A 27,251-nucleotide genomic window follows, 5' to 3' on the forward strand; every position below is an offset into this window, starting at 1 on the left:
ATATCAAGGAGATATTTATTTCTGGTGTGCTGCTCATGGGTTCTATTACATCTATCAAGGAAAAGTTTCAGATCAAGAGTAGTATTTTTAACAAGGTTTTGTACATGTTGATGGCACATTAGAATGTGTGGAGTGAGTTGATGACTACATATTGGTGTCTGTCACTGAGATAGGAACGAATGTAGTCCATAACAATGCCTCGGATACCATAGTGGTGAAGTTTATGTAAGAGGTAATTATGGTTTACAGTATCAAAGGCCTTCCTCAGGTCAATGAAGAGGCCAATTGGGAACTCATATTTGTCAAGGGCTGAGTATATTATATCAAACAAACTAAAAATGGCATCATTGGTACTCTGTTGGGAACGGAAGCCAAACTGGTAGGGACTTAGTATGTTAGAGTTTTATAAAATAGGAATATAGCTGTTTGTAAATATTTTTTTCAAATATTTTTGAAAGTATAGGTAGATTTGATATGGGTCTGTAATTTTTGTGTCAGCTGCCTCGCCTCCTTTATGAACTGGCGTCACTCTTGCTTTTTAAGGATATCAGGAAATGTATGACACTAGAGATTTGTTGTATAGCAGAGCTATGGGTGGTGCAAGAGCAGGGGCAGCACTCTTTTTTTTATATCATAGATGGTATTTCATTAATGTTCCAAGCTTTGGTTTTAAGTGATTGAATTTTGGATATAAGGTCCGTCGGGCTGACTGGTAAAAGGAGTAGAGTGTTAGGACAGCTGCCTGTGAGATATGTAGTAACATGTATCTGGGTCTCTGGAATTTTTCTGGCAAGGTTTGAACCAATTGATGAAAAGAAGCTATTGAATTCAGTTGCAATATCTAAATCTGTTGCAAGTGTGTAACCATCTTTGGAGAGTTTTATCTGCTTGTTATGTGATTGTTGTTTAAACCCTAGGATGTTAGAGATGGCTTTCCGTGTACTTTTCATATTTCATTTTGCTTCTTTAAATCTATTCTCATAAAAAAGAAGCTTTGGTTCTTCGTATTATATTGGTAAGCACTGACGAGTATATCTTAACTTCTTTTGTAACTAGGCCAATTCTATGTTTTTTCATGAGGGTTTCAGGGGGTGGAGAGGACAGCCTAGGGATGGTGAAGGGGTCCAGGGGGTGGAGAGGGATGGTGAGGGGTTCCAGGGGGTGGAGAGGGATGGTGAGGGGTTCCTGGGGGTGGAGAGGGATGGTGAGGGGTTCCTGGGGGTGGAGAGGGATGGTGAGGGGTTCCAGGGGGTGGAGAGGGATAGTGAGGGGCTCCAGGGGGTGGAAAAGGATGGTGAGGGGGTCGAGGGGGGTGGAGAGGACAGCCTAGGGATAGTGAGGGGCTCCAGGGGGTGGAGAAGGATGGTGAGGGGGCCCAGGGGGTGGAGAGGGCAGCCTAGGGATAGTGAGGGGGTCCAGGGGGTGGAGAAGGATGGTGAGGGGGCCCAGGGGGTGGAGAGGGCAGCCTAGGGATAGTGAGGGGGTCCAGGGGGTGGAGAGGGATGGTGAGGGGCTGCAGGGAGTGAAGAGGGATGGTGAGGGGGTGGAGAGGGAAGTGAGGGGGCTGCAGGGGGTGGAGAGGGAAGTGAAGGGGCTGCAGGGGGTGGAGAGGGAAGTGAGGGGGCTGCAGGGGGTGGTGAGGGGGGCTGCAGGGGGTGTACAGGGATGGTGAGGGGGGCTGCAGGGGGTGGAGGGCCGGCCAGGGGAGGCAGGGGAGCAGCAGCAGCCTAGCCGCCGCCGCCGCCAGTGTTGACAAGACAAGAGCAGCATCATCATGGTGGTGTCTGACGCTGGCAACTGGTGCCTCATCGAGAGTGACCCCGGGGTCTTCACCGACCTCATACACAAGTTTGGTGAGGCGTGAGGGGCCAGGGGTGACCTGTGAGGTGGTGAGGGCTGCCTGAGAGGGGTGAGAGGAGGCCACTCACACACCCTCACTACCACTCGGGCATGGCGGCTCTCACTCACTCACTGGGGGTTATAATCTGTAATAAATATATATATTTCATACTGTGTTTGTAGGATATTGATGTGTATTGGGGTCTCTCGTGTCTTGAAGGTCAATAATGATGAATGTATAAGCGTTTTGGAGGCGTCATGGTCTCTACACGAGATGAAACACAAGACAGATGTAAACTGTGTAGAGTCTGTGCTTCAAGTTTACCTTTGGTCTACCCTAAGGTAAACTGAGAGATTTTCACTAGCTCAGTGGAAGCATAATTACCTGTAGAGTTGTGGAGCTCTTAAGTGAGTGTTTTGGGATGAGTCACAGACTGTATAGTTCAAGTATGTTTATTGAGTTAGTTTAGTTCATTTATTATGCACCCCATACCCATCTTGTGGGCGGTAGTGGAAAGGGTTACAGAGGCACATAATGGGCTCAGGGACTGAACCCCACAATTCATTTAGCTAAGCAAGTTACAATCATGATGAGCTAGTTACAAAATTCAGTATAAGTCGTCACATCAACAATGGGTTCGAGACCGACCACAAGTACAGTTTCTAAATTAAGCAACTGACATATGTGGAGAGCTAGTGTCACAATTGATATGTTTGTCCTGCACACCGCCCCAGTTATTTATTGAGAAAAAAAAAATACATCTCAAAGGGATAGAGTACTGTAGCTTAGGTTATTTCAACCCCCCATTCTGCGTAGTACATACTCATCGGTCTCGTACAAAATTAAAATGGCAGGTGAATTAACATGTAGGTCGCAGGAATAGGTTAATTCACTATTGATATTAGCACGGAATGTTTACCTATCTTCTTGAGGTTATCTTGAGATGATTTCAGGGCTTAGCGTCCCCGCGGCCCGGTCCTCGACCAGGCCTACTTTTTATTACACCCCCCCCCAGGAAATAGCCCGTAGCAGCTGTCTAACTCGCAGGTACCTAGTTACTGCTAGGTGAACAGGGAGGCATCAGGGTGAAAGAAACTCCCCATTTGTTTCCGCCTCCACCGGGAATTGAACCCAGAACCTCAGGACTACGAATCTGAAGTGCTGTCCACTCAGCTGTCAGGCCCCTAATCACCTAAATTATGGAGTTATGTATACTGTATATTATATACAGCCAGTCTGTACACTATATATTTTTGGTTTCATTCTCGACTCACATTCAGGGTCCCACATTCGATTCCTGGGCAGGCTGAAGTGATTGGACACATTTCACTAGCTCAGAGAATGAAAGAGCACAAGAGACTTATTTTCCGTGGACGTTCTCTTTTGTTAGTTTTTCTTCTTTTAATATTAAGTGTTTAACCCCCCCCCCCCCCTTTCAAACCTTCGTTAAATTAGTTTTCTAGTTATTTTATGTTTTTGCCCGAAATTCTTTGCATAATAATGGCTTCGTAGATTGTGTAACTCCTTTTCCTACCATTTGTACATTTGTACATTACTTCTATGTTCTATGTACACACATTCTTTTGAATAAACATTGGCATTGTTACTGTCATTTCCTTTTGCCTAATGCAGCTGTTCACCCAGCAGTAAATAGATATAGGGGTTAGACAGCTTTTCTGGTGTTGCATTGGGGGGAGGGCCAGTAGTTCGACATTGGGGAGGGGGGGGGACCTTGATACAGGCCAAAAGTATGTACTGCATATACACTGGCTTTCTGTCCCAGACAAAATGAATTATTATCATTAATGAAACAAAATTTGTACTGCTTGGTCTGTTCCAGGATGTTGGTGTGTATTAATATATCATTGTGCCCAATTGGCTTTTATATCCAGCATGGACAAATATGACAATTTGTATAGAAGACAGCTCGCAAATGTACTTTATTTTTTATATACATAACTATAATTTTACCTAACCTAGCATAACCTAATCCAGTCTAACCTATCTATATATAGTTGTAACAGAAAATGAGCAACAGTATGTGGGAAATGCCTGAGTACAACTTAACCATACATCATAGGTTACGTATAGATTCATAATTCAGGTAATTCTTAAATTGCTTCTAAGAAATTACTGCACTTTCAATAATAATAATAATAATTTATTTAGACAAAAGTACATACTGTACGTACATGGGATACAGGAACAGTGGAGGATTCCTAGGTAAGACAAGTATAATGCCTATAGCCACTAATATGCAGAGCATTTCAGGCATAATGTGGAAAACAAAAGTAATGTGCAATTTCATGTTTTCAGTGTCAAGTACGAATGTAGATGCCTTATACAGTATTGACAGTCTATGTACAGTGAGCCATGTGCTATCTGAACTCTTTGGGACTGAGACTGAACGGATAACATGTTGTGTTCGGATAAGTGGTCAGTCATCCTGAAATGCTGGATGAAAAAGGGGTCTGGAGCTCCTCCTTCCGCTATCTTGGGGAGGGGGAAGCTGTGCAGGCATCGGCACGGTGACGGGTGTGACATCATGCTAGTCTGCTCGTTTCAGTTGGGGAATTCCGTTCCACAGTTCGGTTTTCATTAGCAATTTTTTAACCAGATAGGGTTTGTTTTGGGGTGCCTACCTTTCTGGGTGCCTGACCCGGTCGATGGCAGACATAGAATACTTTCAACCACATAGGGGTTTCTATAGGCCATTCATCAGCCTGGATAGCTTCGGGGAACCTACGGGTCTCGCCCAGAAAATGGTGTTTCATTACATTCAACGCTGATTTATTTGTTTTCATTACATGCAATGCTGAGCCATCCTGGTCTTTGGACTGGGTGCTCTCCTTTTTTCTTCTCAGTTTGTGTTGGCCCCTTCAGTCCAAGACTGTTTCCAGAAAGCTTTGTTCTTGTTGGCTTTGGCTTCTGGGTGTCGGGTCAGAGAGTTTTACTCGCTCCTCTGATGCAGAGGCTTTTACTCTTTTGGGTTGGGTGGATGTTTTGTTTGGTTGCAGTCATCTCCTTTTCTGGCGAAGAACGAGATGGAGGGCTTCCAGAGGGTCCCATGGGTCATGGATACTTGGTTGGTCATGCCGGGGGTCCATCATGTTTTGTGTCCGGTTGCGGCTTTACACCGCTACCTGCGCGCCTCGGCTTCTGTGTCCAGGGATGCTCTTTGGGTTGACCCTTTTTCTCTTGTCCCCTGTTCCAGGGCTCGGGTCTCTCAAGTCATCCGCAGGGTTATCAGGTGTTGCCAGCATGCAATCTACCCTCACACCCATGATGTTCGTAAGTTTGCAGCTTTGGCTGCTGTGTTTGGCAATACATATGTCTTGGGTAGACATTCAGGCATGGGGGTTTTGGAGATTGAACAGGGTCCTAGCTGTCCGATATCTTGTTAATGTGTTGGACCCTCAGCGGTCTTGTGTCGCCTTGGGTCGGTGGTTGCAGCCAGTTATCTCGTCTTCGTTCAGAGTGGTGTAGTGCAGCTTATTCCTGGGTAAGTCCCTATTTTCCTGCTCTTTGGGTAGTTAGCTCCAGGGAGCTAAATACCTGATTAATGATTCTAACACAAATCTTCTCAATATTTCTTATGTTTTCGTCACTGTCGAGGAAAGTTGAAAAATTAAATCTCCAAAATTCATTTTCTACCCAGAAAATGGCATTTCATTACATTCAATGCTGGTTTTTTGTGTCGTCACCCCTTGTTTTGCTGCTAGCACTCCTTTTCCAGTGTGCTGGGAGTTGGCTGTGCATTTTTTCCTTGGCCTGTTTCCCATTCTCGGGTGCATGGTGTCTTCAGGTTTTACAGGTTATGCCTGCTACGCCTCTTCTTCTAGCTGTTTTGTTAGACTTGGGTGTAGTTGTGATGATACCCCCCCTCAATATAGTAGGAAATGAATGGCAACTTGGGTCAAATCACTCCAAGACTAAGTAGCCCTGCAAAATAACAATGGTATTTTATCTGAGTGTTCATAATTGGTAATCATGCTGGGAATCTATTTACAATAGTTTCATTTAATTATCTTTGCAGGAATAGTTATTAATATTATTATTATTGTATTATATTATTGAGTGCTACTACAGTAATTTACAATGTCGTGTTTACAAAGCCTGAGATTACGAGAAGCTTGTCGTTTTAATAAATTCTAACATATAAACAAAAAATATTTTATATCAGTATGGAAGTGTTGGAATATTAGTATTGAATAATAAATCATTGTTTTGAATAATAAATCATTGTTAGTATGGTATTAGTCAAAATTTTGGTATTAGGACACCTCTAGTTTTAAAAATGCTTTGTGAAGATGCCTCTGTAATGCCAGGTTTTATTCTTAGCAAAAATCAATAAAACTGAGAAATATCATTAGACAAAAGGCTTTATGATCAAATATATTTTCAGGGGTTAAAGGTGTTCAAGTGGAAGAAATCTGGAGCTTAGATGATGATTCCTTCATAAATCTTAAGTAAGTGTTGTAATTTCATACTAGTACAGTGGCACCTCGATTAACGAGCGGCTCTATCTACGAGCATTTTGAGTAACGAGCGAGCCACTCGCAGAACATTTGTCTCTACTAACGAGCGTTTCCGCTGGTTCTCGGACACCTTTTACGACAGTTTTGTTGTTGTTTCGCAAGACGAGTTTTCCACGTGACGAGCTTGGTGCCGGAACGGATTAAACTCGTTAATCGAGGCGCCACTGTATATAGTTTTATTAATTTTGTTTTATATATCTTATTGTATTAATTTGACCTGCCCGAAACGCTGCGCGTACTAGTGGCTTTACAAGATTGTAAATACTATGCTATGTATTCTCACAAACCCAATGTACCTTCTTGTATATAAATAAATAAATAAATAAATAAGTATAGAACATACAGTAGGTTGGGGTTGGCCTAAGTAGATCTTGCTGATAAATTGCATACATGTTCAATTCTAGTTTCACAGTCCAAAAGCAGTTCTCATTACTAGATATCCACAGAAAGTATACCTTATATAATAGTTTAAGAAAACAAAATTGTGGTGTCCTTGGGATACCTAGAGAATGCCTTTATGTATCAGCATGACATTTTTAAGACATATATGTTGGAGCAAGGGCAAATTTTGTTATTGACCCTCGTAAACTCCTGGTGGCAGAATTTATGCCTGTTTTAAATTAACCCTTAAGCTGCTACAGCCTTAAAAGTTGTCAACACCGCTGTGCGCAAGAAATAAAAAATATAAAAAAACATTTTTCGTCTTATAAAAGTGTTCATTTGTGTTCCCTGACCACGGGAAAAACAAAAATTGGAAGTTTTGCATTATGTGCAATTATGTGTCTGATTTTCAGTTTTATCAAGAACATCTAAGGATATTTGGAGTTTATTTGATAAATGTATATCGTGGAACCATAGGCTGCTGTGCTAATTTTCATCATTATAATCTACTCACTTCCACATGTGGACTGTGCAAGATATCGACTGGCGAGAGATAGAGGATGAATGGATGATGATATAGGCAATGATGGCTGGAAATGGCAGTAAGAGCACATTTACTTAGTAAAGTGGTAAAGTCAATTCCCCTGGCAAAGTTGTGGTGAACAATTCCCTCCCTTGACAATAAATGCAGTCTTCCCTGAGTTAAGCAAGGCGGTAGTGATATCCCTTCCCAATAGTTATTGTAACATTATTCAGATATCACTAGATTCTTGGCACACTTGAATGTGTCTGTTTCTAAGTTTACAATGCAGCTTCAACTCCAAATTATGTCCAATCGGCATTCTGGAATGGTTGTTGATTTAGTGAGTAATGCTAATTGAGTTAACTTGATGTGTTGGTAGTATTAGTGCAGTAATTTCATCGGATGGCTGGCAGACGAATTCGTGCACATGTGTAGAGTAGAGCTCTCCACAACTTAGAGCTGAAGGTTGTGGGTGCCTCACACACAAACAGACCTCCATCCTCAACAAGATATAGGCCTCTGAGGAGTCGTGAAGTTCGTAGAAATGCGACACAAGGGGAATGGAAGCTACAGTGCCATATCATAATACACACCACTCTTGTAAACACAGGCACTGGATACAGAGACACTCTACTCTCCCTCTCCCCTACACAACTCGTAAGAGAATTACATTTAAACTTCACTTCTCACTGACATTAAAATTCAAATACAAAATTTAAGTGATTAAAAATGGCAGCTATTACACTAGGTGGGTAGTTTAGAAAATGGTTTACAATGCCATTGTTGCAGGTAAATTTAATTATAAAACTTTGTTCCTCAGGCCTGTGCATGGTCTCATTTTCTTGTTCAAATGGCAGCAAGAGGAACAGCCGTCTGGTACAGTGGTGCAGGATAATCGGCTGGATAAGATATTCTTCGCAAAACAGGTAACAGCATAGCACTTGAGTTGAACGATATGTGGATGTAAAAATTTTGTTTAGTAATAACCACCTCTGATAAAATAATAGAATTTTTAGTGCTTATTTTTTTTTAGGAGCAAATAACTTTTACTTTTATTTTTAGGAGCAAATAACTCCTTCACTCAAGGGTCTGAAATTCTTATGAGATATCAGCCATTTATTAATGAGCAGTGAAAAGTTTCCTTGAGCTTAAGTACCTGTGATATGTAACTTATAGAAGGAACGTGGGAGTAATATCAGAAAAAAGGAGTAGAGTGCAATGGATACCATGAATAGGAAGAAAACAAGAGGGAGCAGAGTGATGCATGTAGTGTTACAAAATGATTTATTGTTTCCAGTTATAATGTATGAGAATAGGCCGGCGAACTATTGTTAGAACAGTAGTGCTGGACAATGTGAGGAGCATGTCTGCTGTTATGAGAATAGAATTAAGGACTTTGGCTTTAATGTATTAAATAGAGAATAAGGAGTTAGTATGTAATGGTATGAGTGCTGCAAGGGGTATGGTCATGTGAGGTGATCTGGTAGTAAGTGGTGACAAAAATTAAACTCTTGAATTTAAAAAAAAAGGAAGTAGGGGAGGGATCATAACTAGATATGTATGACAGTTTGACAAATAGTTTTTTTTTCATACTGTATTTTGTGGATATTTTCCCAGGTATGTGTGGTGTTATTATTTTCCTGTGATGTTGCCACAGTATGGAAGGTAGTTTGATGGTTCTTGAATATGGTTACCTGTCTTTTATTATAAAAATATTCTATCATTTCCCAGTATGAGAAACTTCACTCTAAAGTAATAATCACAACATGTCTGCTTTGATGCTGTGGCATGGTACTTCATTGTTGTATGACAAAACATGTACTTGAGTACTGTGATATATTACTTCAGGGTGCTAGCTTTGGCTCTAAGGTGTCCTGCCCTGGCCTATCTAGACAACTGGCTCGTGTAACAATTACCAACCTGGCAATCTTGAACAGCCAGAGACAGTTGTTAATAGCCAAGAAGTTAGGCTTTGAGTTTATATAAAAAACGTTATTCTTTGTAGAACCATTCAGCTAGTTCTTGTCCTACTCCTTACTTCCCATTCTCTCCTGCATGCAGCTTTTCTATTTTTGATCATGAAGAATGTAACAAAATGTGATGGTGGGCTTGCAGGTTTGACCAGCCTGAAAAGTGAACAGTAATGAAGTCTCGTTGGCAGTCTCTTGTGACACCAAATGAAGATTTGGTAAAAGTTTGTGTTTATAATTATTATTATTATTTAGGATAAAAACCCACACTTGTGTATATGTGAAATTTATGTAAGGAATTTACTCCGTCTTTCGCACTCTCCTGTAATTGAAAACAATTTTATGTTTTGTATCCGCTACCTTACGGGTCAGTTTATTTAAAAGAGAAATTGGAATCCTGAGAAATAAATGGTTTTGAAATTGCCTTATCACCCTCTTTTAAGTAAACTGACCCGTAACGTAGCAGATACAAAACAAAATCGTTTTCAATTACCCTAATACAAATAGCAAAAGGATTAGTAAGAATAGAGTGGGAAAGGATAGTAATCCGGGAGGAAGTTTATATATGTTACCTTGTAGAGATTGTAGTGAAGTCTATGTGGGGAACCAAACAGCGGGTAAACTGGAGATCAGAATTGAAGAACATAAGAAAGAGTTTAGAATTATGGCTGGTAACAGTGTTGTAGCTAACCGTAGTTGGGAAAAAGATCACAATATTGATTATAAGAAATGTGACATAATCTATAAAAGTAGTAATATTAAAACTAGGAAGGTAGTGGAAGGGGTTCTAATAAATACTCTGAATACTGTACTTTTGTTGGTAACAAAAGCTTTACTCGAGAGGATAGCTTTACTAGGAAAATGATTGAGTGAATTCAAATGAAATCTCAATAAATGGATGAATGAAAGCAGTCCCATTAGCCACACTCTTTTGGGTATAGAAAAGGTTACAATGGCTATCATCCAGATGAAGACCTCGATTAATAACAACTCCACTTCCCAGAATAGCAAGATTACAGAAAAAGATACATGACTATATTTCCGTGGAAGGCATTACTGCAGGTACATCGCCAGTCGGGATTAGAGGTGACATGGTCAGGCGGTCAAGAAGGCTAAGAAGACTGGATCCAGGATAGCAGCCCCATTAGACGCAGAGATGTAAGTCTCGTCCTAATCACACACTCAGACCTTGATAAAGCACTCAGGCCGAGTGCAAAAGACTTAGTGGAAATTCCTTACATAAATTTCACATTCATACAAGTGTGGGATTTTATCTTATGTTATTATGTCTGTGAGAAAACATTACCATCACTAATTATTATTATTATTATTATTATGATATAGCTTTTACCCAGTGTCTTCTCAGAACTTTTTATGACTGCAGGGACCTTTGAAAAGATTATTATAGTGCTGGTGAATAAATGTTGGCTTGCTTGACTCTTCATGAATTCTGTCTATGATAACAGGTTCTTAACCTAGAGAATAACCAAGTTACTTTTTGTATTCATTTAAACCTTAATTTTTCAGATGATAAACAATGCTTGTGCCACCCAAGCAATCCTATCGATATTGCTTAACACAAAACACGTGGACCTACAGCTTGGATCTACTCTTTCTGAGTTTAAGGAGTTTACACAGACATTTGATGCTCACATGAAGGGGTTAGCACTCTCCAATTCAGATACCATTCGCAACGTCCACAACTCATTTGCCAGGTAACTTAGCATATTATTCTGATGAAATATGATTTTCTGGGGGGAGTCCCTTGTGACTCCCTGAAACTACTATCATTGATAGTGCCAAAGTTAGGGATATCCATATCAGCCTGGATATCTCCGGGACACCCAAAAAATGGTGTTTCATTACATTCAACGCTGGTTTTTTTTTTTTTTTTTTTTTTGCTTCATTTTAACATTTTTGTTATATTTGTGATAAATTGTTTTACATAAACTTTTTTATTGTAATCTATTTATATTTAGAGGTCTTTTTGTGGGCAGCCCCGTCGGCTCCCTGAAGCTGTCAGGGAGCCTCTGGGGCTCACCCAGAAACTGCTGCTTTATTGTGATAAGGTTGTATAGTCCCATAGTCATCTATATCAGGAGTGTGGTGGTTCATGTTTAAGCTATATAGTGTAGTGTGAATGATGTAATTAATGGACGAGTGATGTTTTTATCCTAATTTATATAACCTTCTTTAATTATATTAGTCAATTTTTTCTCCTGGGCTGAAGCCTCTGCATTCCATGTAAGTGGGAAACCAGGGTAATGTTGATGACAGCACACCCTTAGACTGTTAAATATACCGAGGGCTAATGTTAAATGCACATGCATTTCTCCCACCCCCGTGTGGTTTCACCAAGTTTGTGTAAGATTTGTAAGAAATGTAAATTGTTCCAGATATGGAAGTATCTTGGGAAAGTTATGTTCAGACTTTTTGTAGTGCAGCTGTGAATTTCCAGAGTTGACATTAGTGTCTATAGAATTCAAGGCTTTATTTAAAATATACCTTACTGTACAATAATTGTAATATTGACATTAATATCATTTGTAATGAAAATAAGTTAAATTTTATTGCAGACGAGGAGACAATAAAGTGGCTGAAATATCTTTACCCAACCACACCCTAGAAAATGATGGGACGACGACGTTTCGGTCCATCCTGGACAATCCTCAAGTCGATTGGAATCGACTTGAGAATGGTCCAGGACGGACCGAAACGTCATCGTCCCTTCACTTTCTAGTGTGTGGTCTGGTCAACTTAAATTTTATTCACATTATTTGTTAATTAGAAGAAATAATATCTATTGTATTAGACAAATACGTTGTTAAAACTGAATCATCTTCCCACAGGCAGACTCTCTTCGAGTTTGACAAGCAACAACCTTCAGAAGATGACGATGTGTTCCACTTTGTGGGTTATATTCCCATCGAAGGCCGTCTGTATGAACTGGATGGCCTCAAGGATGGTCCAATAGATTTGGGACCCATATCTCCTGGTACAGATTGGCTCACAGTCGTACAGCCAGTTATTCAGCGAAGAATTCAAAAGTAGTGTATTTTTCCTTGTGTTACTTTTTTTTTTGGTTTACTTACAAAAAAGATGTATAAGTAAATGTTATTAATTCTTACATATTTTGGTTTAGTTTACATATTTACAGACAAAATAAGTTTATTCATATCAAAAGAAATATTTGTTGTAGCCAAGTGCAGTGTATGTATCTGGTAGTGAGAGACACTGATAAAGTGGCTAACGATACCTTTAATGCAATTTCCTTATTAAACTTTGCATGCTGAGGTCACTTTGTTACTGCATCTTGGGATGCAACAGGAGTTGTTGTAGGATTTGTAATCATAAAAATCCTACAACACAAGGAATTTTTAACATTTCACATGGATGAAATGGTGCTTGTAGGGGCTACTAGCAACAGCTAGCTCCGCTACTCGAGACCTAGATTGAAACATGTAAAGTAAAAAATCACTGGCTTTTCTCAATGTATATGAAAATAAATAACATTGTTTCACCAAATCCTCTTTTTCTAATACTGCACAAGTCAGAGATGCCTGATACATATTGAATTTTAGAATTTATTGTCCAATATTAATTTCCAAATAACAATGCATGTAATATATTGGTCATTGGTGTAAGTTCATCTGAAGCAATTCATCTGAATGCCCAATGTAAAATACTAAACATCTCATGCTATTAGAAAGATTTCCTTAAAACATGTAACAAAGTAGCCCAGCCAAACCAGTACAGTAAGACACTTTGGTACTCACCTCTCATGTCATGCAGTACTCCTGTTCTCGGGTCATTTGATACCCATGAACCCTATTCTCAGGTCATGCATTTTCCCATGAACCTTATTCTTGGGTTATTCAACCCTATCCTCAGGTTCATTTAATGCCTTTGAATCCTGTGTAGTCCATATGTGTGTGCTCTTTAACAAAAACTGAAATTCTTTTCTCATTGGTACCTCTTGGGTGCTTACAAGCTCTTCATAATACTGTACTCTTAATTTTTGTTAAATGTGTAATATTTTTACAGATACAGTGAAGGTGAAATTCACTTTAACCTTATGGCTCTTGTCAGCGATCGTAAAATGGTTATTGAGAGGAATATTACACAGTTGCAGAGAGAAATTGAGGTAAGTTTTTGTATTTGACATTGTTTTTGCATATACAGTATATTGTATAAAATTGTGATTGTAATATTTTTTTTCAAAACAAGTTTTAATATTTATGGGAAGTAATAATTGGAGATGTGATAATTTTTTTTTGTCAAATGGGGAAAAAATGAGTTGTATATGTTTATGATAATGGATAATATTTGTCTTCTTAGGAGAGTGAAATGGACACATCCATTCAAGAGGAGGAATTGGCACGTCTACGAGCAACATTGGAGTCTGAGGAAAACAAGCGAGCTCGTTGGCAAGTTGAGAATATTCGCCGTAAACACAATTACCTTCCACTCATTGTCAACATGATGAAGATTCTGGCAGAGGAAGGAAAGTTATTGCCAATCTATCAGAATGCTCGGGAAAAGGCACGCGCACGCCATGAGAAATCTAAAGAAAAGTCCAAAGAAAAGAGCAGTGCTTGACAGGGAACAACACAAACTATAAAAGTTACAAACTGGAAACAAACTTTGGTGCAGTTGGTAATTATCAAGAAGGAAGTATCGGTGTTGAGTACCAATCTATACAATCCGTCGAGTGTTGAGCGTTGGAAACTGGAATGGTCACGTTTGTGCTGAAAAAAAACTTTTTTGCAAAGGTATCTTACTAAAATTTATATCAAATGCTTATAGATTTTAATCTTTAAGGATTGTTAGTTATTTGCATTAAAAAGCAGTGTTAGATGTTAAAATCTAAAAGATGTTTGGAGTTAATTGTATGTTTTTGACATCTGTAATTGGCAGCTTAAATTGTTATGGAATTTTGAGCAATTTAGGTGGGTTTTATTCGCTTCCTTTTTAAACATACGAATGTATGATATTTTACAAATATATTTTGATCTTGCTGCATACAATGTGTACCATTTCCTCAATAAAGTCTTATGATGTGGCAAGTGTACCAAATTTGTGTTATTTATTATTACATTTGTGCATAGCAATATTGTATTATTCTATCCAGAAAAATTGTCTGTGGTGTTTTTGCATTTAATGGCACATACGAGACTAATGAAAGAATCTCGACTGTTGTCTAGGTATACAGCACAGTATTTTAATGTTATTCAGCCCCAATTAAGTATTTCCCACGTTAATTTTTCTGTTTGTATCTGATTCCTTGTTTACTTCAGAACTTCTCTCCAAAGAAGAAGTCTTTAGATTTTGCTCATTTTACTTGATTTTTCATGAAATCACTGACCATCTGTTACCCTACCAGTTTGGGATCTTAAAAGTTAACATTGTGTGAACAGGGATTTTTAATAATTTCTGCAATCTTACCATACATTGTATCAAACCAAAATTCAGCATGTCTTTCAATTAATTTATAAGGAAATTACAAATAAAACAATAATATTGTCTGTAAAACCAAGTGATTATTTTGTAGAATCTATTTCAATGCCAAATCATCTGCTCCCGGAGTCATCATATCTTGAAGAAAATCCACAATACATTTATTAGGTCTTGCTTTAATTCATCATTATTGGCTTCACAAGAAACCTCTTAACAGTGTTCTTTTACATTTCCTGGTGTGGGATAATTGTAACTGCAGCATTGTATACATCAAAGAGATGTAGCCACATTCCTCTGTTTATTTGAATATGCATGAGATGCAATGCAGAACTTGTACTTTAGCTACATGGTCAGACTGACAACACCTCTTGCTCCAGGACACCAGCGGCTTGTGTCGAGGCCCAGTGCTGTGGTGCAGCTCCTTAATGTTATCCATATTGATATTTAATAAATAAACTGCAAAATTCTCCAGTGTGTGTCCTTTTACTACTCAATTATGCAGTGGTGACAAAAGTTCATGTGCTCAGAGTGTTTTGTGAGTCTTGTACCTTGCAGAGAATGCTTTTAATGATATTAGGTATGTAGTTCATTTGCACATATTTTCTTTTGTATTGGTGCCATATTAGCCACTTTCCAATAGTTTGGTGGTTCTCCCCCTTTTCCAGTGAGGAGTTAAATACTATAGAAAGTAGTCTGCACAATGCATAAACTGCCTCTTTGGTATCTGCAGTGAAATCTTGTCTGAATCTGCAATAGATTCTTTTAGCTGCTTCCTTCTGGAGTCACTTATATTTCATTGTTCCTTTTACAAAGGCAGGATGTTTTCTTAGTACTCCTTGATCCAGGTAAAAATTTAGGTTTCTCCTTACAAAACGCTTTGAGACATTAATGGTTCACTTGCCATACGTGTGTGTGTGTGTGGTTCCCTAATGATGGTTATTCTAATAGCACCAACAGGAATTAGTGGGCCAGCCAGAGGCTTGAGACCTGCTCTGGAATATCCATGCAAAAAGAAACCTACAGGCAGGGAGGCATAGCTCTTGGGACCCACCTCTTAATAACTGAGCATCAGGTAATCTTTCCTCGTAACTTAGGATTTTTTATATCTGGAGGTTGTGAATTTTATTTACCTCCACCACCTTATCTAGTTCATTTTAAGTATTCACTACTCACAATGCATTTTTTCCTTGAATTCCTGTGGCTCATCTGAATATCTTATTTCTACCTTTGGCTTCATTTTCAACTTTTGTTTACTTGGTACACTATCTTTATCTAATTTATACATACACAGTACATACCTGTACTTATAAGCATTTTATACTTTTAAATCCTGTATTTGGTTCCACCAGACTATTATTTTCTATGTCTGCAACAGGACGTTTTTCAGGCTTATCGAAGTTCCCCTTGGCCAACTACTGACCTTCCTCAAGATGGAATGCACAACAGTTTCCTAATGCCTTGGTACCTGTTTTACTGCTTAGTGAACAGAGGCATCAGGTAAAAGAAACGTCTCTGACCGTTTCTGTCCTTCCCGAGGATTGAACCCAAGTTCAATCCTTCAATTTGACTAGGAATCAAATCTCCAGTTTTATGGAAAACAATGAACTTTACAACCCAGGTTAAGGTGGATTGAGAGTAGGATGATCTTGTCTTTTCACAGTTACTTGACCACTAATGACAAAATCACAGACGCATTAGAAGAAAAACTAAAAATGCAATTGATATACACACAAAATTTGCAAAGGCATTCGTATGAGTGTGACCATGGAGTGATAGCCCATAAAATGAGATCAATAGGAATAACGGGTAAAGTGGGGCATTGGATTTTGAACTTTGTCAAACAGAATGTAACAGTCAATCAAATATGATAAAAGTCCAAGTGCAGTGAAAAGCTCTGTACCTCAGGGCACAGTCCTTGCACCACTGCTCTCTCTTTCTTATCTCTGGTATAGACAAACATACTATGTTACAACTTCGTGTCATTATTTGCAGATGATCCAAAAATCAGCATGAAAATTTTCTCTGTAGAAGACACTGAAAAACTACTAGCTGATATTAATAGTTTTCGATTGGGCAAGGGGAAAAACATGATGTTTAACAGTGATAAATTCCAGGTACAGTACTTTGGTATGGTGGAAATGAGGAACTTATGAACGTTAGTAATCCAACCTGTCCTATTACAAAGAACGTCGCATTTCGCCCGTATGCGTTACACAGACCAAAAATTGTACTAGAAAATGGAAGCGGCTGGCGAAATTGATTGTTGCCGCCGAAGGCGGCTAGTTTATTGTGCACCCCATACTCATCCCGTGAGCGGTAGCGCAAAAGCATTCACAGGATGAATATGGGCTGGCGGAAGTGACGTACTGTCCCGTTTTCTGTTTTGGGTCCTCTGGTTGGTTAGGAGAGGACACTTTAAATTGACCGTTTTTTTGACGTTGGGAAACCTTAGGAGGACGAGCTGAGTAATCAGACTAAAACATTGTTTTGACTGTAATTGTTAGTTGGTCACTATTACATTTGTGCAGTCTCTCTCTCCCCAGAACACTGAGACTTCAACGCAGCATAAGATACTTATCTCTGAAACCAGCATTGTACATTATCAATTTACCAACATTATACATTTTAGCCTCCACTTCTGCCATCTTGATCTCGTGACATTCTTCGTTTGCAACGTTATCTCTTCCCGGTTTGGTGCCTTCTATTGATAATTACTTACTTGCAACGTTATCTGCCAGTAAATGACTGCCTTAGCATCAATAACATGGTGAGGGCATTGGCAGTGGTAAAATTGACTCGTCGAGCTGCAGCAGACCCTTAGGAAGTGTAAAACACTATATTACACACGACTTACAACTGATGACGTTAGAACATTTCTCGAACAGTGCTTCGCTGACGTCTTCTGTGCAAATCGCACCTTTGTAAACAGCCCACTGTAAATGCTTCACCCACATACTGCACATATAAATGATTCAGCTCGTTCTCATCAACAAAAGCCAAATGCTCGCTAATCCAGTCACCAACCCCCGTTTATAAGTGAAAACACGGTTTACATACGACTCACAATTAATGATGTTCGAACAGTGCTTCACTGACAACCTCTTTTCGAATCACATCTCTGTATTTACATGGTTACCTATGTACTGCAAATGCAAATAACCGCGAACAGAACCTAAACGCCTAACCTAATCTGCGCCTAACTATCTATAGAAACTTAATATCTAAGAATATTTATTTATATATGAGAACATGTTTATTTTTAACGCACAACACATAAAAATGACGAATGCGTCTTGGGGGGCCATTGCTTTCTGGCCTGAGGAGAGATTTAAATAATTGCCAACGTACCTTAAACAGCAAACCTAACTTGATTTAGGCCAGACCATACACCAAATTTTAACATGCAATAATGTTAATTTATATGAGAAAATGCAGATTCTGACGCACGTTCCGTTAAAATTGTTGAATGTGCCTTTGGGGGAGCGCAATGTGCATTTTCTTTGTATCAAAATACATAGAATGGGAAAGTTTGCTTCGTTTAACACACAATATATTTGAAATATATTCAACGTTTCACTATATTGTATACATACTGTTCGTCCAAGCTGTGAATTAAAAGATAATTAGGAAGGTCTTTTTATTAATGTTAGTCAACATAAAATGCTGCAGACAACTCACATAAATATATATATATATTGTGGGTTATAATGAAATATTTATACATTTCTCACAAAGACGTACATCTTCTATTTACAGACCTGTACAACCTCATATCCATCTAAATTACTACTAATTCAATGTCTAGTGTAAATAGTAGTATTGGCATCATATTTATCACCACATTCGTCATGTCTTCATGTTATGGTTGATCATTTTCAGAACTGAAAACTTAGACGATCATGACAAAGACACTCACCAGCTGTCCTGGGCGAGGCTTTTGAGTGCCTCTGGGTTGGGTGAGGCTTTTGAGTGCCTCTGGGTTGGGAGAGGCTTTTGAGTGCCTCTGGGTTGGGCGAGGCTTCTGATTGCCTCTGGGTTGGGCGAGGCTTCTCAGTGCCTCTGGGTTGGGCGAGGCTTCAGAGTGCCTCTGGGTTGGGCGAGGCTTTTGAGTGCCTCTGGGTTGGGCGAGGCTTCTGAGTGCCTCTAGGTTGGGTGAGGCTTTAGAGTGCCTCTAGGTTGGGCGAGGCTTCAGAGTGCCTCTAGGTTAAGGGAGGCTTCTGAGTGCCTTTGGGTCTCTCCACTAACATATTTGCCAATATCATCAATATCTTCTAGAGCGCTTCTGAAGTGATAACACTGCATCATTCACACTAGAAGTGTTCAGCAACCTGTCATCCAAAAAATGATAGTACTTAAAACAAATATTGATGGAACGTAAACAATTAACTGTTGCATCTCCAAAACTACATGTTTTGTATTCTTTGTAGAGGGGCACGAAAAACAAGGCAACAAACAAACCTAAACTTTTCTAGGCCCAGTATAGCACTTGTATTTATTGAAATAGACCTAAGATGGCGTATGGTTAGGCTTATTTAGGCCATGAGTAGATTAGATTGCCTAAATAGTTACTGTTCCAGTGGTATGCCCATTATGATATGGCAATAATATCAAACGTATTATTCGTTTTAATACCACAGTATTTATGTACGTTCCATCAATAATTACGAAATAAGTACTGTAATTTTTGAAGGATAAGTTGCAATGTGCACGTATCATCAGCAATATCTGTACTCTTGCAGAATGGCTTCCTATCACCGCTCTCCACACACAAACCTTCCACAGTTATACGCTCTTCAGTTTCACCGGAGAAGTTACATCTGCTTCATATATTTCAAATAATATCCACAGACATCTTGTACAAGTTATTAACTTCTCTTTCATAATATCGTAACACTTTTCTCGTAATATCACTTTCAGATGCACTCTCTGGCTAAACCAGAGAGGTTTATTTATTTATTTATTTACTCTCTGGTTATCTGCGTATTTGTCAGTATGATTGACTTTGAAGCAATTCGAGAGAGAATTGTTAAAGTCTAATTTTATTAGTACGCGGCGAATGGCGCCCATAGGGGTGTCCTTCCACAGTATTCTCCAGTTTATGCATTTCTTGATACATTTATTGCAAATTTCTTGTTATATATTGTTATACACGATCGAGAGAGGGCACCTGGGTGTTCTGTCAGTAGTTGGAGGAGTAGGCTCTTGTCTTGTTGATGGAGGTGGAGGGATTGTTTGGGCGCCGCTGGTGCTGGTTCATCTCCTTGCTGCTGAGGAAAGCCACCTTGACCTCCCCTTTGCCGTGGGGCAGACTGATGGCGTTCTCGGGGAAACTCAAACGAACTTGAGCCTTCTTGAGGAAGTCCACGCCCAGCACCAGGTCGGCTGGCAGGTCACGCGCTGTGGGGGAGGGCAATACTTGTATTAGTAAGCTTTCACGTGTGGTGACTTGTATTAGTAAGCTTCTACGTTTTATTGTTTAAGATTCGCTACCTGGAACAAAAAGCTCCAAGTAGCACGGGCTATGGTGAGCCCATAGTGGACTGGATTTTACGTGTGCTGACTTGTATTAGTAACTTTCACTTGTGCTAGCAAACTGGGATTATGCTATATATATATATTGGCGTTTTATAAAATTTTGAAGGAATTATATATATGTCAGGGGCTTGTGCTTGTGCAGTATTTAGTGGTAAAGTGATGGAATTGGATTTTGACTAGAGTTTAAAAATCGTATCCTATCCTGCTTGTCTGGGGTAGGGGTGGGGGGGTGGGGGGTGAGAGACCATTGCGGATGCTTTCCAAAGAAATTACTTTAAACTCGGCATAAAACTCTTTTAAAGTTCACTTCTTATTTTAATACATGTATATTAATTATTTCGTTATTTTTTTATATAAGTAGTTCAGTGAGATAGCATAAAATGAGGGAGAAATGTAAAATATCAACAAAAAATAAATTTGGAGAATTGGCATTTGGTGCTGCAAAGTCAGGCAGCCGCTTGACACCTTAATTCCTCCTCTCAACAAACTAAATCCCATTTATAATAACGATCATTAATAAGTATTTCACTATTGTTTCATTATCATTTTTGCTCAGATGGCTCATTTTGTATCATAGATTAATTGAAGAAATGTTTGAGCAGATACACTTTATGGTTTTAATGTAATTTGGAAACGAGAGCAGAACTGCACCGAAATTATCTTGCAAGGAAATTGGAGCATCAGTTGATGGCTGACTGTCACCGGAGGCAGACGTGCTGTGCCGGAGTTCCTCCTCCTATCTAACCTAACCACGTATGTTGCATTCTGTTTAGCGACAATTTTTAACAATTGCAATAATGTGTTCTTTGAGAGTATATATAAACTCTCTGTTTATGAGTTTTAATGACTATAGAAACTATGCTAATTGCCCTTGTGTTATCACGGTAATTATTTCAAGTGCATTGCTAGTTATTTAGTTATATCCCTGTTCGTATCCTGCCCTCTTATAGCAGGACAGGATAGGAGATCTGCTATCCTGTCCCCGTATAGGAGGAAAGGATAGATCCTGCCTCCGTATAGATCCTGCTATTCTGCCCCCGTATAGAAGGACAAGATAGGAAATCCTGCTATCCTGCCCCCGTATAGGACAGGATAGATCCTGCTATCCTGTCCCCGTATAGGAGATTCTGCTATCCTGTCCCCGTATAGGAAATCCTGTCCCCGTATAGGAGATCCTGCTATCCTGTCCCCGTATAGGAGATCCTGCTATCCTGCCCCCGTATAGGGGATCCTGCTATCATGCCTCCGTATAGGAGATCCTGCCTCTGTATAGGAGATCCTGCTATCATGCCTCCGTATAGGAGATCCTGCCTCCGTATAGGAGATCCTACCTCCGTATAGGAGATCCTGCTATCCTGCCCTCGTATAGGAGATCCTGCTATCCGGCCCCCGTATAGATCCTGCTATCCGGCCCCCGTCTAGAAGGACAGGATAGGAGATCCTGCCCCCGTACAGGACAGGATAGGAGATCCTACCCTCATATTTTCAAATTGGATTTGAAACCCGGGACATATGAAGGCGACCAGAATCTATGTATGGAGAGACACTACAGCCTACTGAGGCCCCGGGCACCTCCCAGTAAGATACTGACCAACATGGAGCTGTGTGACATGCTTGGAGCCTTTAATGGAGAGTTCCACGTATCTCAGTTTTCCTTCCACCAGCCACGGTGATGCTGTACCTGTAATTGTAGGACATCTGTGCTAGTACAGGATGGGATACAAAAATGCGTGTATCTAGCTTCAGCTAGCTTTATGAAGCATCGGTAATTACATGTATCTAGCTTCAGGTAGCATTATGAAACATCGGTAATTACATGTATCTAGCTTCAGCTAGCTTTATGAAACATCAGTAATTGCATGTATCTAGCTTCAGGTAGCATTATGAAACATTTATTTATTTACTTATTTATTTATTTATTTATTTATTTATATGGAGGGTAATTTCATGTGTCTAGCTTCAGCTAGCTTTATGAAACATCAGTAGTTTCATGTATTTAGCTTCAGCTAGCTTTATGAAACATCGGTAATTACATGTATCTAGCTTCAGCTAGCTTTATGAAACATCAGTAATTGCATGTATCTAGCTTCAGCTAGCTTTATAGACATCAGTAATTACATGTATCTAGCTTCAGCTAGCTTTATGAAACATCAGTAATTGCATGTATCTAGCTTCAGCTAGCTTTATAGACATCAGTAATTACATGTATCTAACTTCAGCTAGCTTTATGAAACATCAGTTATTACATGTATCTAGCTTCAGCTAGTTTTATGAAACCTCAGTAAGTACAGATATTACATACAAAACTAATATTTGTGATTACGTGATAACGTAAAATCAAGAAACATTTACTGATGTCTATGAAAATATATGGACACAAAGAGAGCTGATGAAATTAATATATAGCATTACGAAACACCTATGCTGATGTTGACCCTATATATGAACATCTGTGATACTTTAAGCATATAGCATCAATTAACACTAGTTAGATATAGCACTGACTAGGAAATTGTTCCTAAATAAATATATACATGGATGTATGAAATTATAGCATGAGTCTCCCATGCCAATAGAAGTGGGATCGAAGGATTGTTTCAGGCGCAGGTTAGACATATATTAATGATTTTGGGTGGATATAAATAGCAGCTGCCTTTTATGATAATTAGACGGGGGAAGATAGTATCTATTCATCAATGACAAAAGACAGAGTTTTAGCCTGCAGAGTTTACAAGATGGACGTCTCTGACCTGTACCAAGGGGTGACGGAGGGACGGAGGTGTCGGGTAGGACGTCCTGCCTGACCCCCATGTCCTGCACGAGGGTGGAGGAGACGAGAGAGATGTGGCTGGCGGTGTGGATGAGAGCAGCCACCTCCGTACCATGCACCTGAAGGAACAGTAGATATATGGGTTAGCTCCACCGCCACCATACTAGAACCGAACCCACCTATCCCCCCCTATTCCCCACCCCACCATGTATCGAGTGAGCATTTGGGTGAGGCTACCTCCAAATATCTATCCTCCAACCTCGAACACACAGCCAAAAAAAAAACCATGTACATTTGCTTTTATAGATGGTGATAAAAGCATTGAGAAATGTAGGCTTCTCTAGCTACAAAAGATCTGCGCTTCAGACAGTTCTGGTAATAGTGATTAGTTGTAGCTTTTTATGTATTTAGTATTACAAAAGTGAACTATTATTATTTTTTTTCTTTTAAATTTGCAGATATTCATTAGATATCGCTCCCCGGTGGTCCAAGTGGTTGGGCACTGTCCCTTTCCCCGGTCCTCCTGTCCCAGCTCCTGTCCCAACCTCCTGTCCCAACCTGTCCTGTCCTCGTGTCCATCCCACGTGCAATATTGCCTTAGTACTTTCACTTCATAACTTCCTTTCCACTTCATTACATAATTTACTTATTTTTGACGTAAATGATGGTACAGGGTGAGTCAGTAGTACTGTCAGGTACAGGGTGAGTCAGCATGGTGAGTTATAGAGAGCAGTAACAGTAAGAGAGGTAACAACTGAGGAAGAGGCAGTAACAACAGGCAGGGGCTATAACAAACTTAGAGGTAGTGAAATAATATTGAAAGCAGCACCATGGACCCCTAATACATATCTGATGGCCAGGGATACCTCTGAAGCGCACGCACACACACACACACACACACACACACACACACACACACACACACACACACACACACACACACACACACACACACACACGCGCGCGCGCGCAGGGCCTCACGGCTTGAGTGGACAGCGCTCTGGGGTCGTAGTCCTAAGGACCCGAGTTCGATCCCCGGCGGAGGCAGAAACAAACGGGTTGAATTTCTTTCACCCAGGTGCCCCTGTTCACATAGTAAATAGGTACCTGAGAGTTACACAGCAGCTACGGGATGTTTCCTGTGTGTGTGTGTGTGTTTAGAGAAATATATGTAGTAGACATAACAGAAGAAAAATAGATTGGTTAGAAAGGCGGGGTCCAAGAGCTAATTTCTCGATTCTGTAGGCACAGTAAAATATAAATAGTAAATACACGCACAAGACGCCTACTAACAGCAAAAGCGGTGGTGGGAGTCCTTACTTCTACAGGGACGAGCGGCGGTAGGTAGATACGATTGTAGGGTACCTCCTCCAGGAAGAGTGGCAAGGACACCTTCACCTCCCTCCGCCGGTCGTTCACCACCTCCGCCAGGAACCCCTTCGGCTCGTACTTCTGGTTTAACAAGGAGAGAAAGAAGACTATAGGTCATGGAACGTGGCTGTTTGCGGTCAAAGAGCCTCTTGTGAGTGAGATTTTATATAAATAGGCTTGTGGATGTGTGTAATAATTTGTTTTGTTTGGGGAACGGAAGCCAGTTTATAAATACTTTAGCCTTGTATCCATTACAGTGTCAAAATATATAGCAAAGGGCACCACTGAATAACATTTTATAACATATTGCACAAACTATACTAAATACACTAGGCTTTCATGTCGAAATTTAAATATTTCATATCAGCCAATACTCCACTGGGAATATTACATGTTTCAACACTGTTATGGACTAAGCTAGCCATAACTGAGTTAATCTTTGTGTGCATACTAGTGTGTTAGTGATTAATGAAAGATGTTATTACGAAACGTTATGCGTGTCAGTGGCTTTGCCAGAATGTAAACATGAATATTACGTTCTCTCACAAACCCAATGTATCTTCTTGTTTATAAATAAATTAATAAATACATAAATTTTTGAGGTGGCATGCCTGAAGCACATTGAGTAATGTACACAAGCAGCTAGGATATCATGTCAGCAATGATAACAGGCTAGGCTTGTAGTTGAATTTAAATACAAAAAAATGTTTCTGTAATGTTAACAATTTAGCACTTCTTATAATAATTTGCATTGAAGAATTCAGTGATTACTATGTAATATCCAATTCAAGGTAGGCCTATGTGCATATATTTATAAGGAATTAGAAGTGTGTAAGAGGATGTACAGTAATCTTTAGCTAAGTTGTGATAATCTGCATAAACGCTTTCAAGAAGTTGTGTATTAAGATATAATATCATCTAGATAATTTAACAGTTATATTAGTAAGTAATCAATTGCTGCCACAGCTTCAGTTGTTATTTTAAAGAAATGTAGTTTCAAGCCTAGTATATCTAGATAATTATCCAGTGTCATAAGAATGCTTATGCTTGGAGGTAATTGATCGTTACTAAGTCACTGGATAGGTAAAAGGTTTCGTTAAATCGTAAACTTGCTGGAAATCGCCGGTTATGTAAATTTTTTCAACAAGTGGAAGGGAGAGCGCCGTAAATATCATCTTTGGGTGAGTTTCGGTATGTTGGACTCAAGAGGCCGGACACAAGCGCCGTCCCACTCATTGTTTATTTTTTGCGTGAAGATATTACCCTACGTTTAGTTAAGATGGTTGACGCTGAGTTAAAAGATGAGAAAAGGCCCTCTTTAATCATATAAAATCTGCATACTGCCTGAAACGCTTTGCGTAATAGTGGCTTTAGGCATTGTATGTACTAGCTCTATCTATAAATCCATCAACTTTTGTATCTTACCATGTATGTATGTACCTTACTTGAATACAAAATTTATTTATTTATTTATTTATCATTTATGTGCAGTGCTTCAAGCGTAGTCATTTTCACAGTGAGTTTTGTGTTTAGGTGTTGCCACCAGTTAATCATTTGTTAATTTAGACAGTATTGATGATTAGTTGTCAAGTTAATAAGTTTCAGGTGCAGTTCAACCCATCCGTTCCTATATGCTGGAACTGAGAATTTGCTGGCATCTTTGTAGAAAACCTGTGCTGAAAAATTATTGTGGTATTAGGTTTGGTTTTTCTGTAATTTAGTAGATTGTTATCTTGTTAAAAGTATTCTTAATTCTCCTTATTTCTGTCAACATATACCTAGATAACAGGTAGCACATATTGAGCCGTAGGCTGGAGTGTGGGGTGGCCTCAAGGAGATAACTAGGACTGCTTAAGATTTTAACAGTTATAACAAACATAATATAAACATATGCTGATCAACGTAAAAAACCCGTAGCTAAATTATTAACTAAGGCATTCATGTTTTTCATATTCACAAACCGATATGGAATAAAATCCTATACAAACATCACTCACTAGATATGAATGAAATAATTCTAACTATTAAATACCTTACACTTTTACTAGTTTTCATATTTGATGAATTAGAGTGTGAGTTGCACCATTAACGCCCATTGGTTGTGCTGAGTACTAACATAGCGTTGAGATTTGAGTATTGAAATTCGAAGTTAGGCTCCTGGGGAGACGATCATATGGGATCCATCTTGCTCACTCAAACGTTCGCTAGTAAGCGTTTGTTTCCTCAGTCTACACGGACCTGCACTAAGAGGTCAGAGGCCAGATTCACGAAAGCACTTACGTAAACACTTACGAACCTGTACATCTTTTCTCAATCTTTGGCGGCTTTGTTTCCAATTATTAAACAGTTAATGAGCTCCGAAGCACCAGGAGGCTGTTTATAACTATAACAACAGTTGAATGGGATGTTTTCATGCTTGTAAACTGTTTAATAAATGTAACCAAAGCCGTCAAAGATTGAGGAAAGATGTACACTTTCGTAAGTGCTTTCGTGAATCTGGCCCCAGATCCCAGTCTCTGCTCTCTTTCCGTAGTAAGGCAGCCCGTCCTCCTAAATACACACTACGGGCTCACCATAGCCCGTGCTGCTTTGTATTTTTTGTTCCAAGCAGCTAATTTTAAACAACAACAACAGCGTCCTCCTAAGATTTTCCAACGTCAAGAAACTGTCGTACTAAAGGGCCTTTATTTTAACCTACCAGAGGACCCAAAACAGAAAACGGACTATATCAGTTTTGCGAGGCGCTTTCATTTTCAAGAATAATTTTTTGGCCTTAGAGTATACGTCAAAATGTGACGTTTTATTACGACAGTTTGCTTAAAGAGGCTCCTCAGATGATGCATAGAAAACGTCAAGAGGACAATCT

At 39.5% G+C, this 27,251-nt stretch overlaps 2 protein-coding genes across 8 annotated transcripts in view; one reads left to right on the forward strand and one right to left on the reverse strand.

The window, feature by feature from the left end:
* The first annotated feature begins 1,697 nt into the window (after positions 1-1,697).
* Positions 1,698-15,178, forward strand: Uch-L5 (ubiquitin carboxy-terminal hydrolase L5). 2 transcript variants are annotated; one of them, XM_045727316.2, is made up of 7 exons: positions 1,698-1,853; positions 6,246-6,309; positions 8,103-8,208; positions 10,780-10,967; positions 12,102-12,299; positions 13,297-13,396; positions 13,591-15,178. In XM_045727316.2, the coding sequence occupies exons 1-7, from the start codon at positions 1,775-1,777 to the stop codon at positions 13,849-13,851; spliced, it is 996 nt and encodes a 331-aa protein (XP_045583272.1). In that variant the 5' UTR covers positions 1,698-1,774; the 3' UTR covers positions 13,852-15,178. The 2 variants fall into 2 exon arrangements, with proteins under 2 accessions (XP_045583272.1, XP_069170237.1); XM_069314136.1 differs by lacking the exon at positions 1,698-1,853 and adding an exon at positions 1,936-1,987.
* Positions 15,179-18,332: 3,154 nt separating this feature from the next.
* Positions 18,333-27,251, reverse strand: part of LOC123746070 (uncharacterized) — a 63,343-nt gene continuing 54,424 nt past the window's right edge. For 5 of the 6 annotated variants that reach the window (XM_069314140.1, XM_069314143.1, XM_069314139.1 and 2 more), the window contains exons 3-6: positions 24,308-24,466; positions 22,995-23,133; positions 21,836-21,925; positions 18,333-20,106 (exon numbers count right to left, since the gene is read on the reverse strand). In XM_069314140.1, coding sequence (XP_069170241.1) covers positions 19,889-20,106; positions 21,836-21,925; positions 22,995-23,133; positions 24,308-24,466 — 606 coding nt within the window. In that variant the 3' untranslated portion in view covers positions 18,333-19,888. The remainder of the gene's footprint in view (positions 20,107-21,835; positions 21,926-22,994; positions 23,134-24,307; positions 24,467-27,251) is intronic. The other variant, XM_069314144.1, reaches the window with a different exon arrangement.

The sequence above is a fragment of the Procambarus clarkii genome, chromosome 78 (assembly GCF_040958095.1).
Source record: "Procambarus clarkii isolate CNS0578487 chromosome 78, FALCON_Pclarkii_2.0, whole genome shotgun sequence".
In the NCBI taxonomy this organism is placed as follows: Eukaryota; Metazoa; Arthropoda; class Malacostraca; order Decapoda; family Cambaridae; genus Procambarus; species Procambarus clarkii.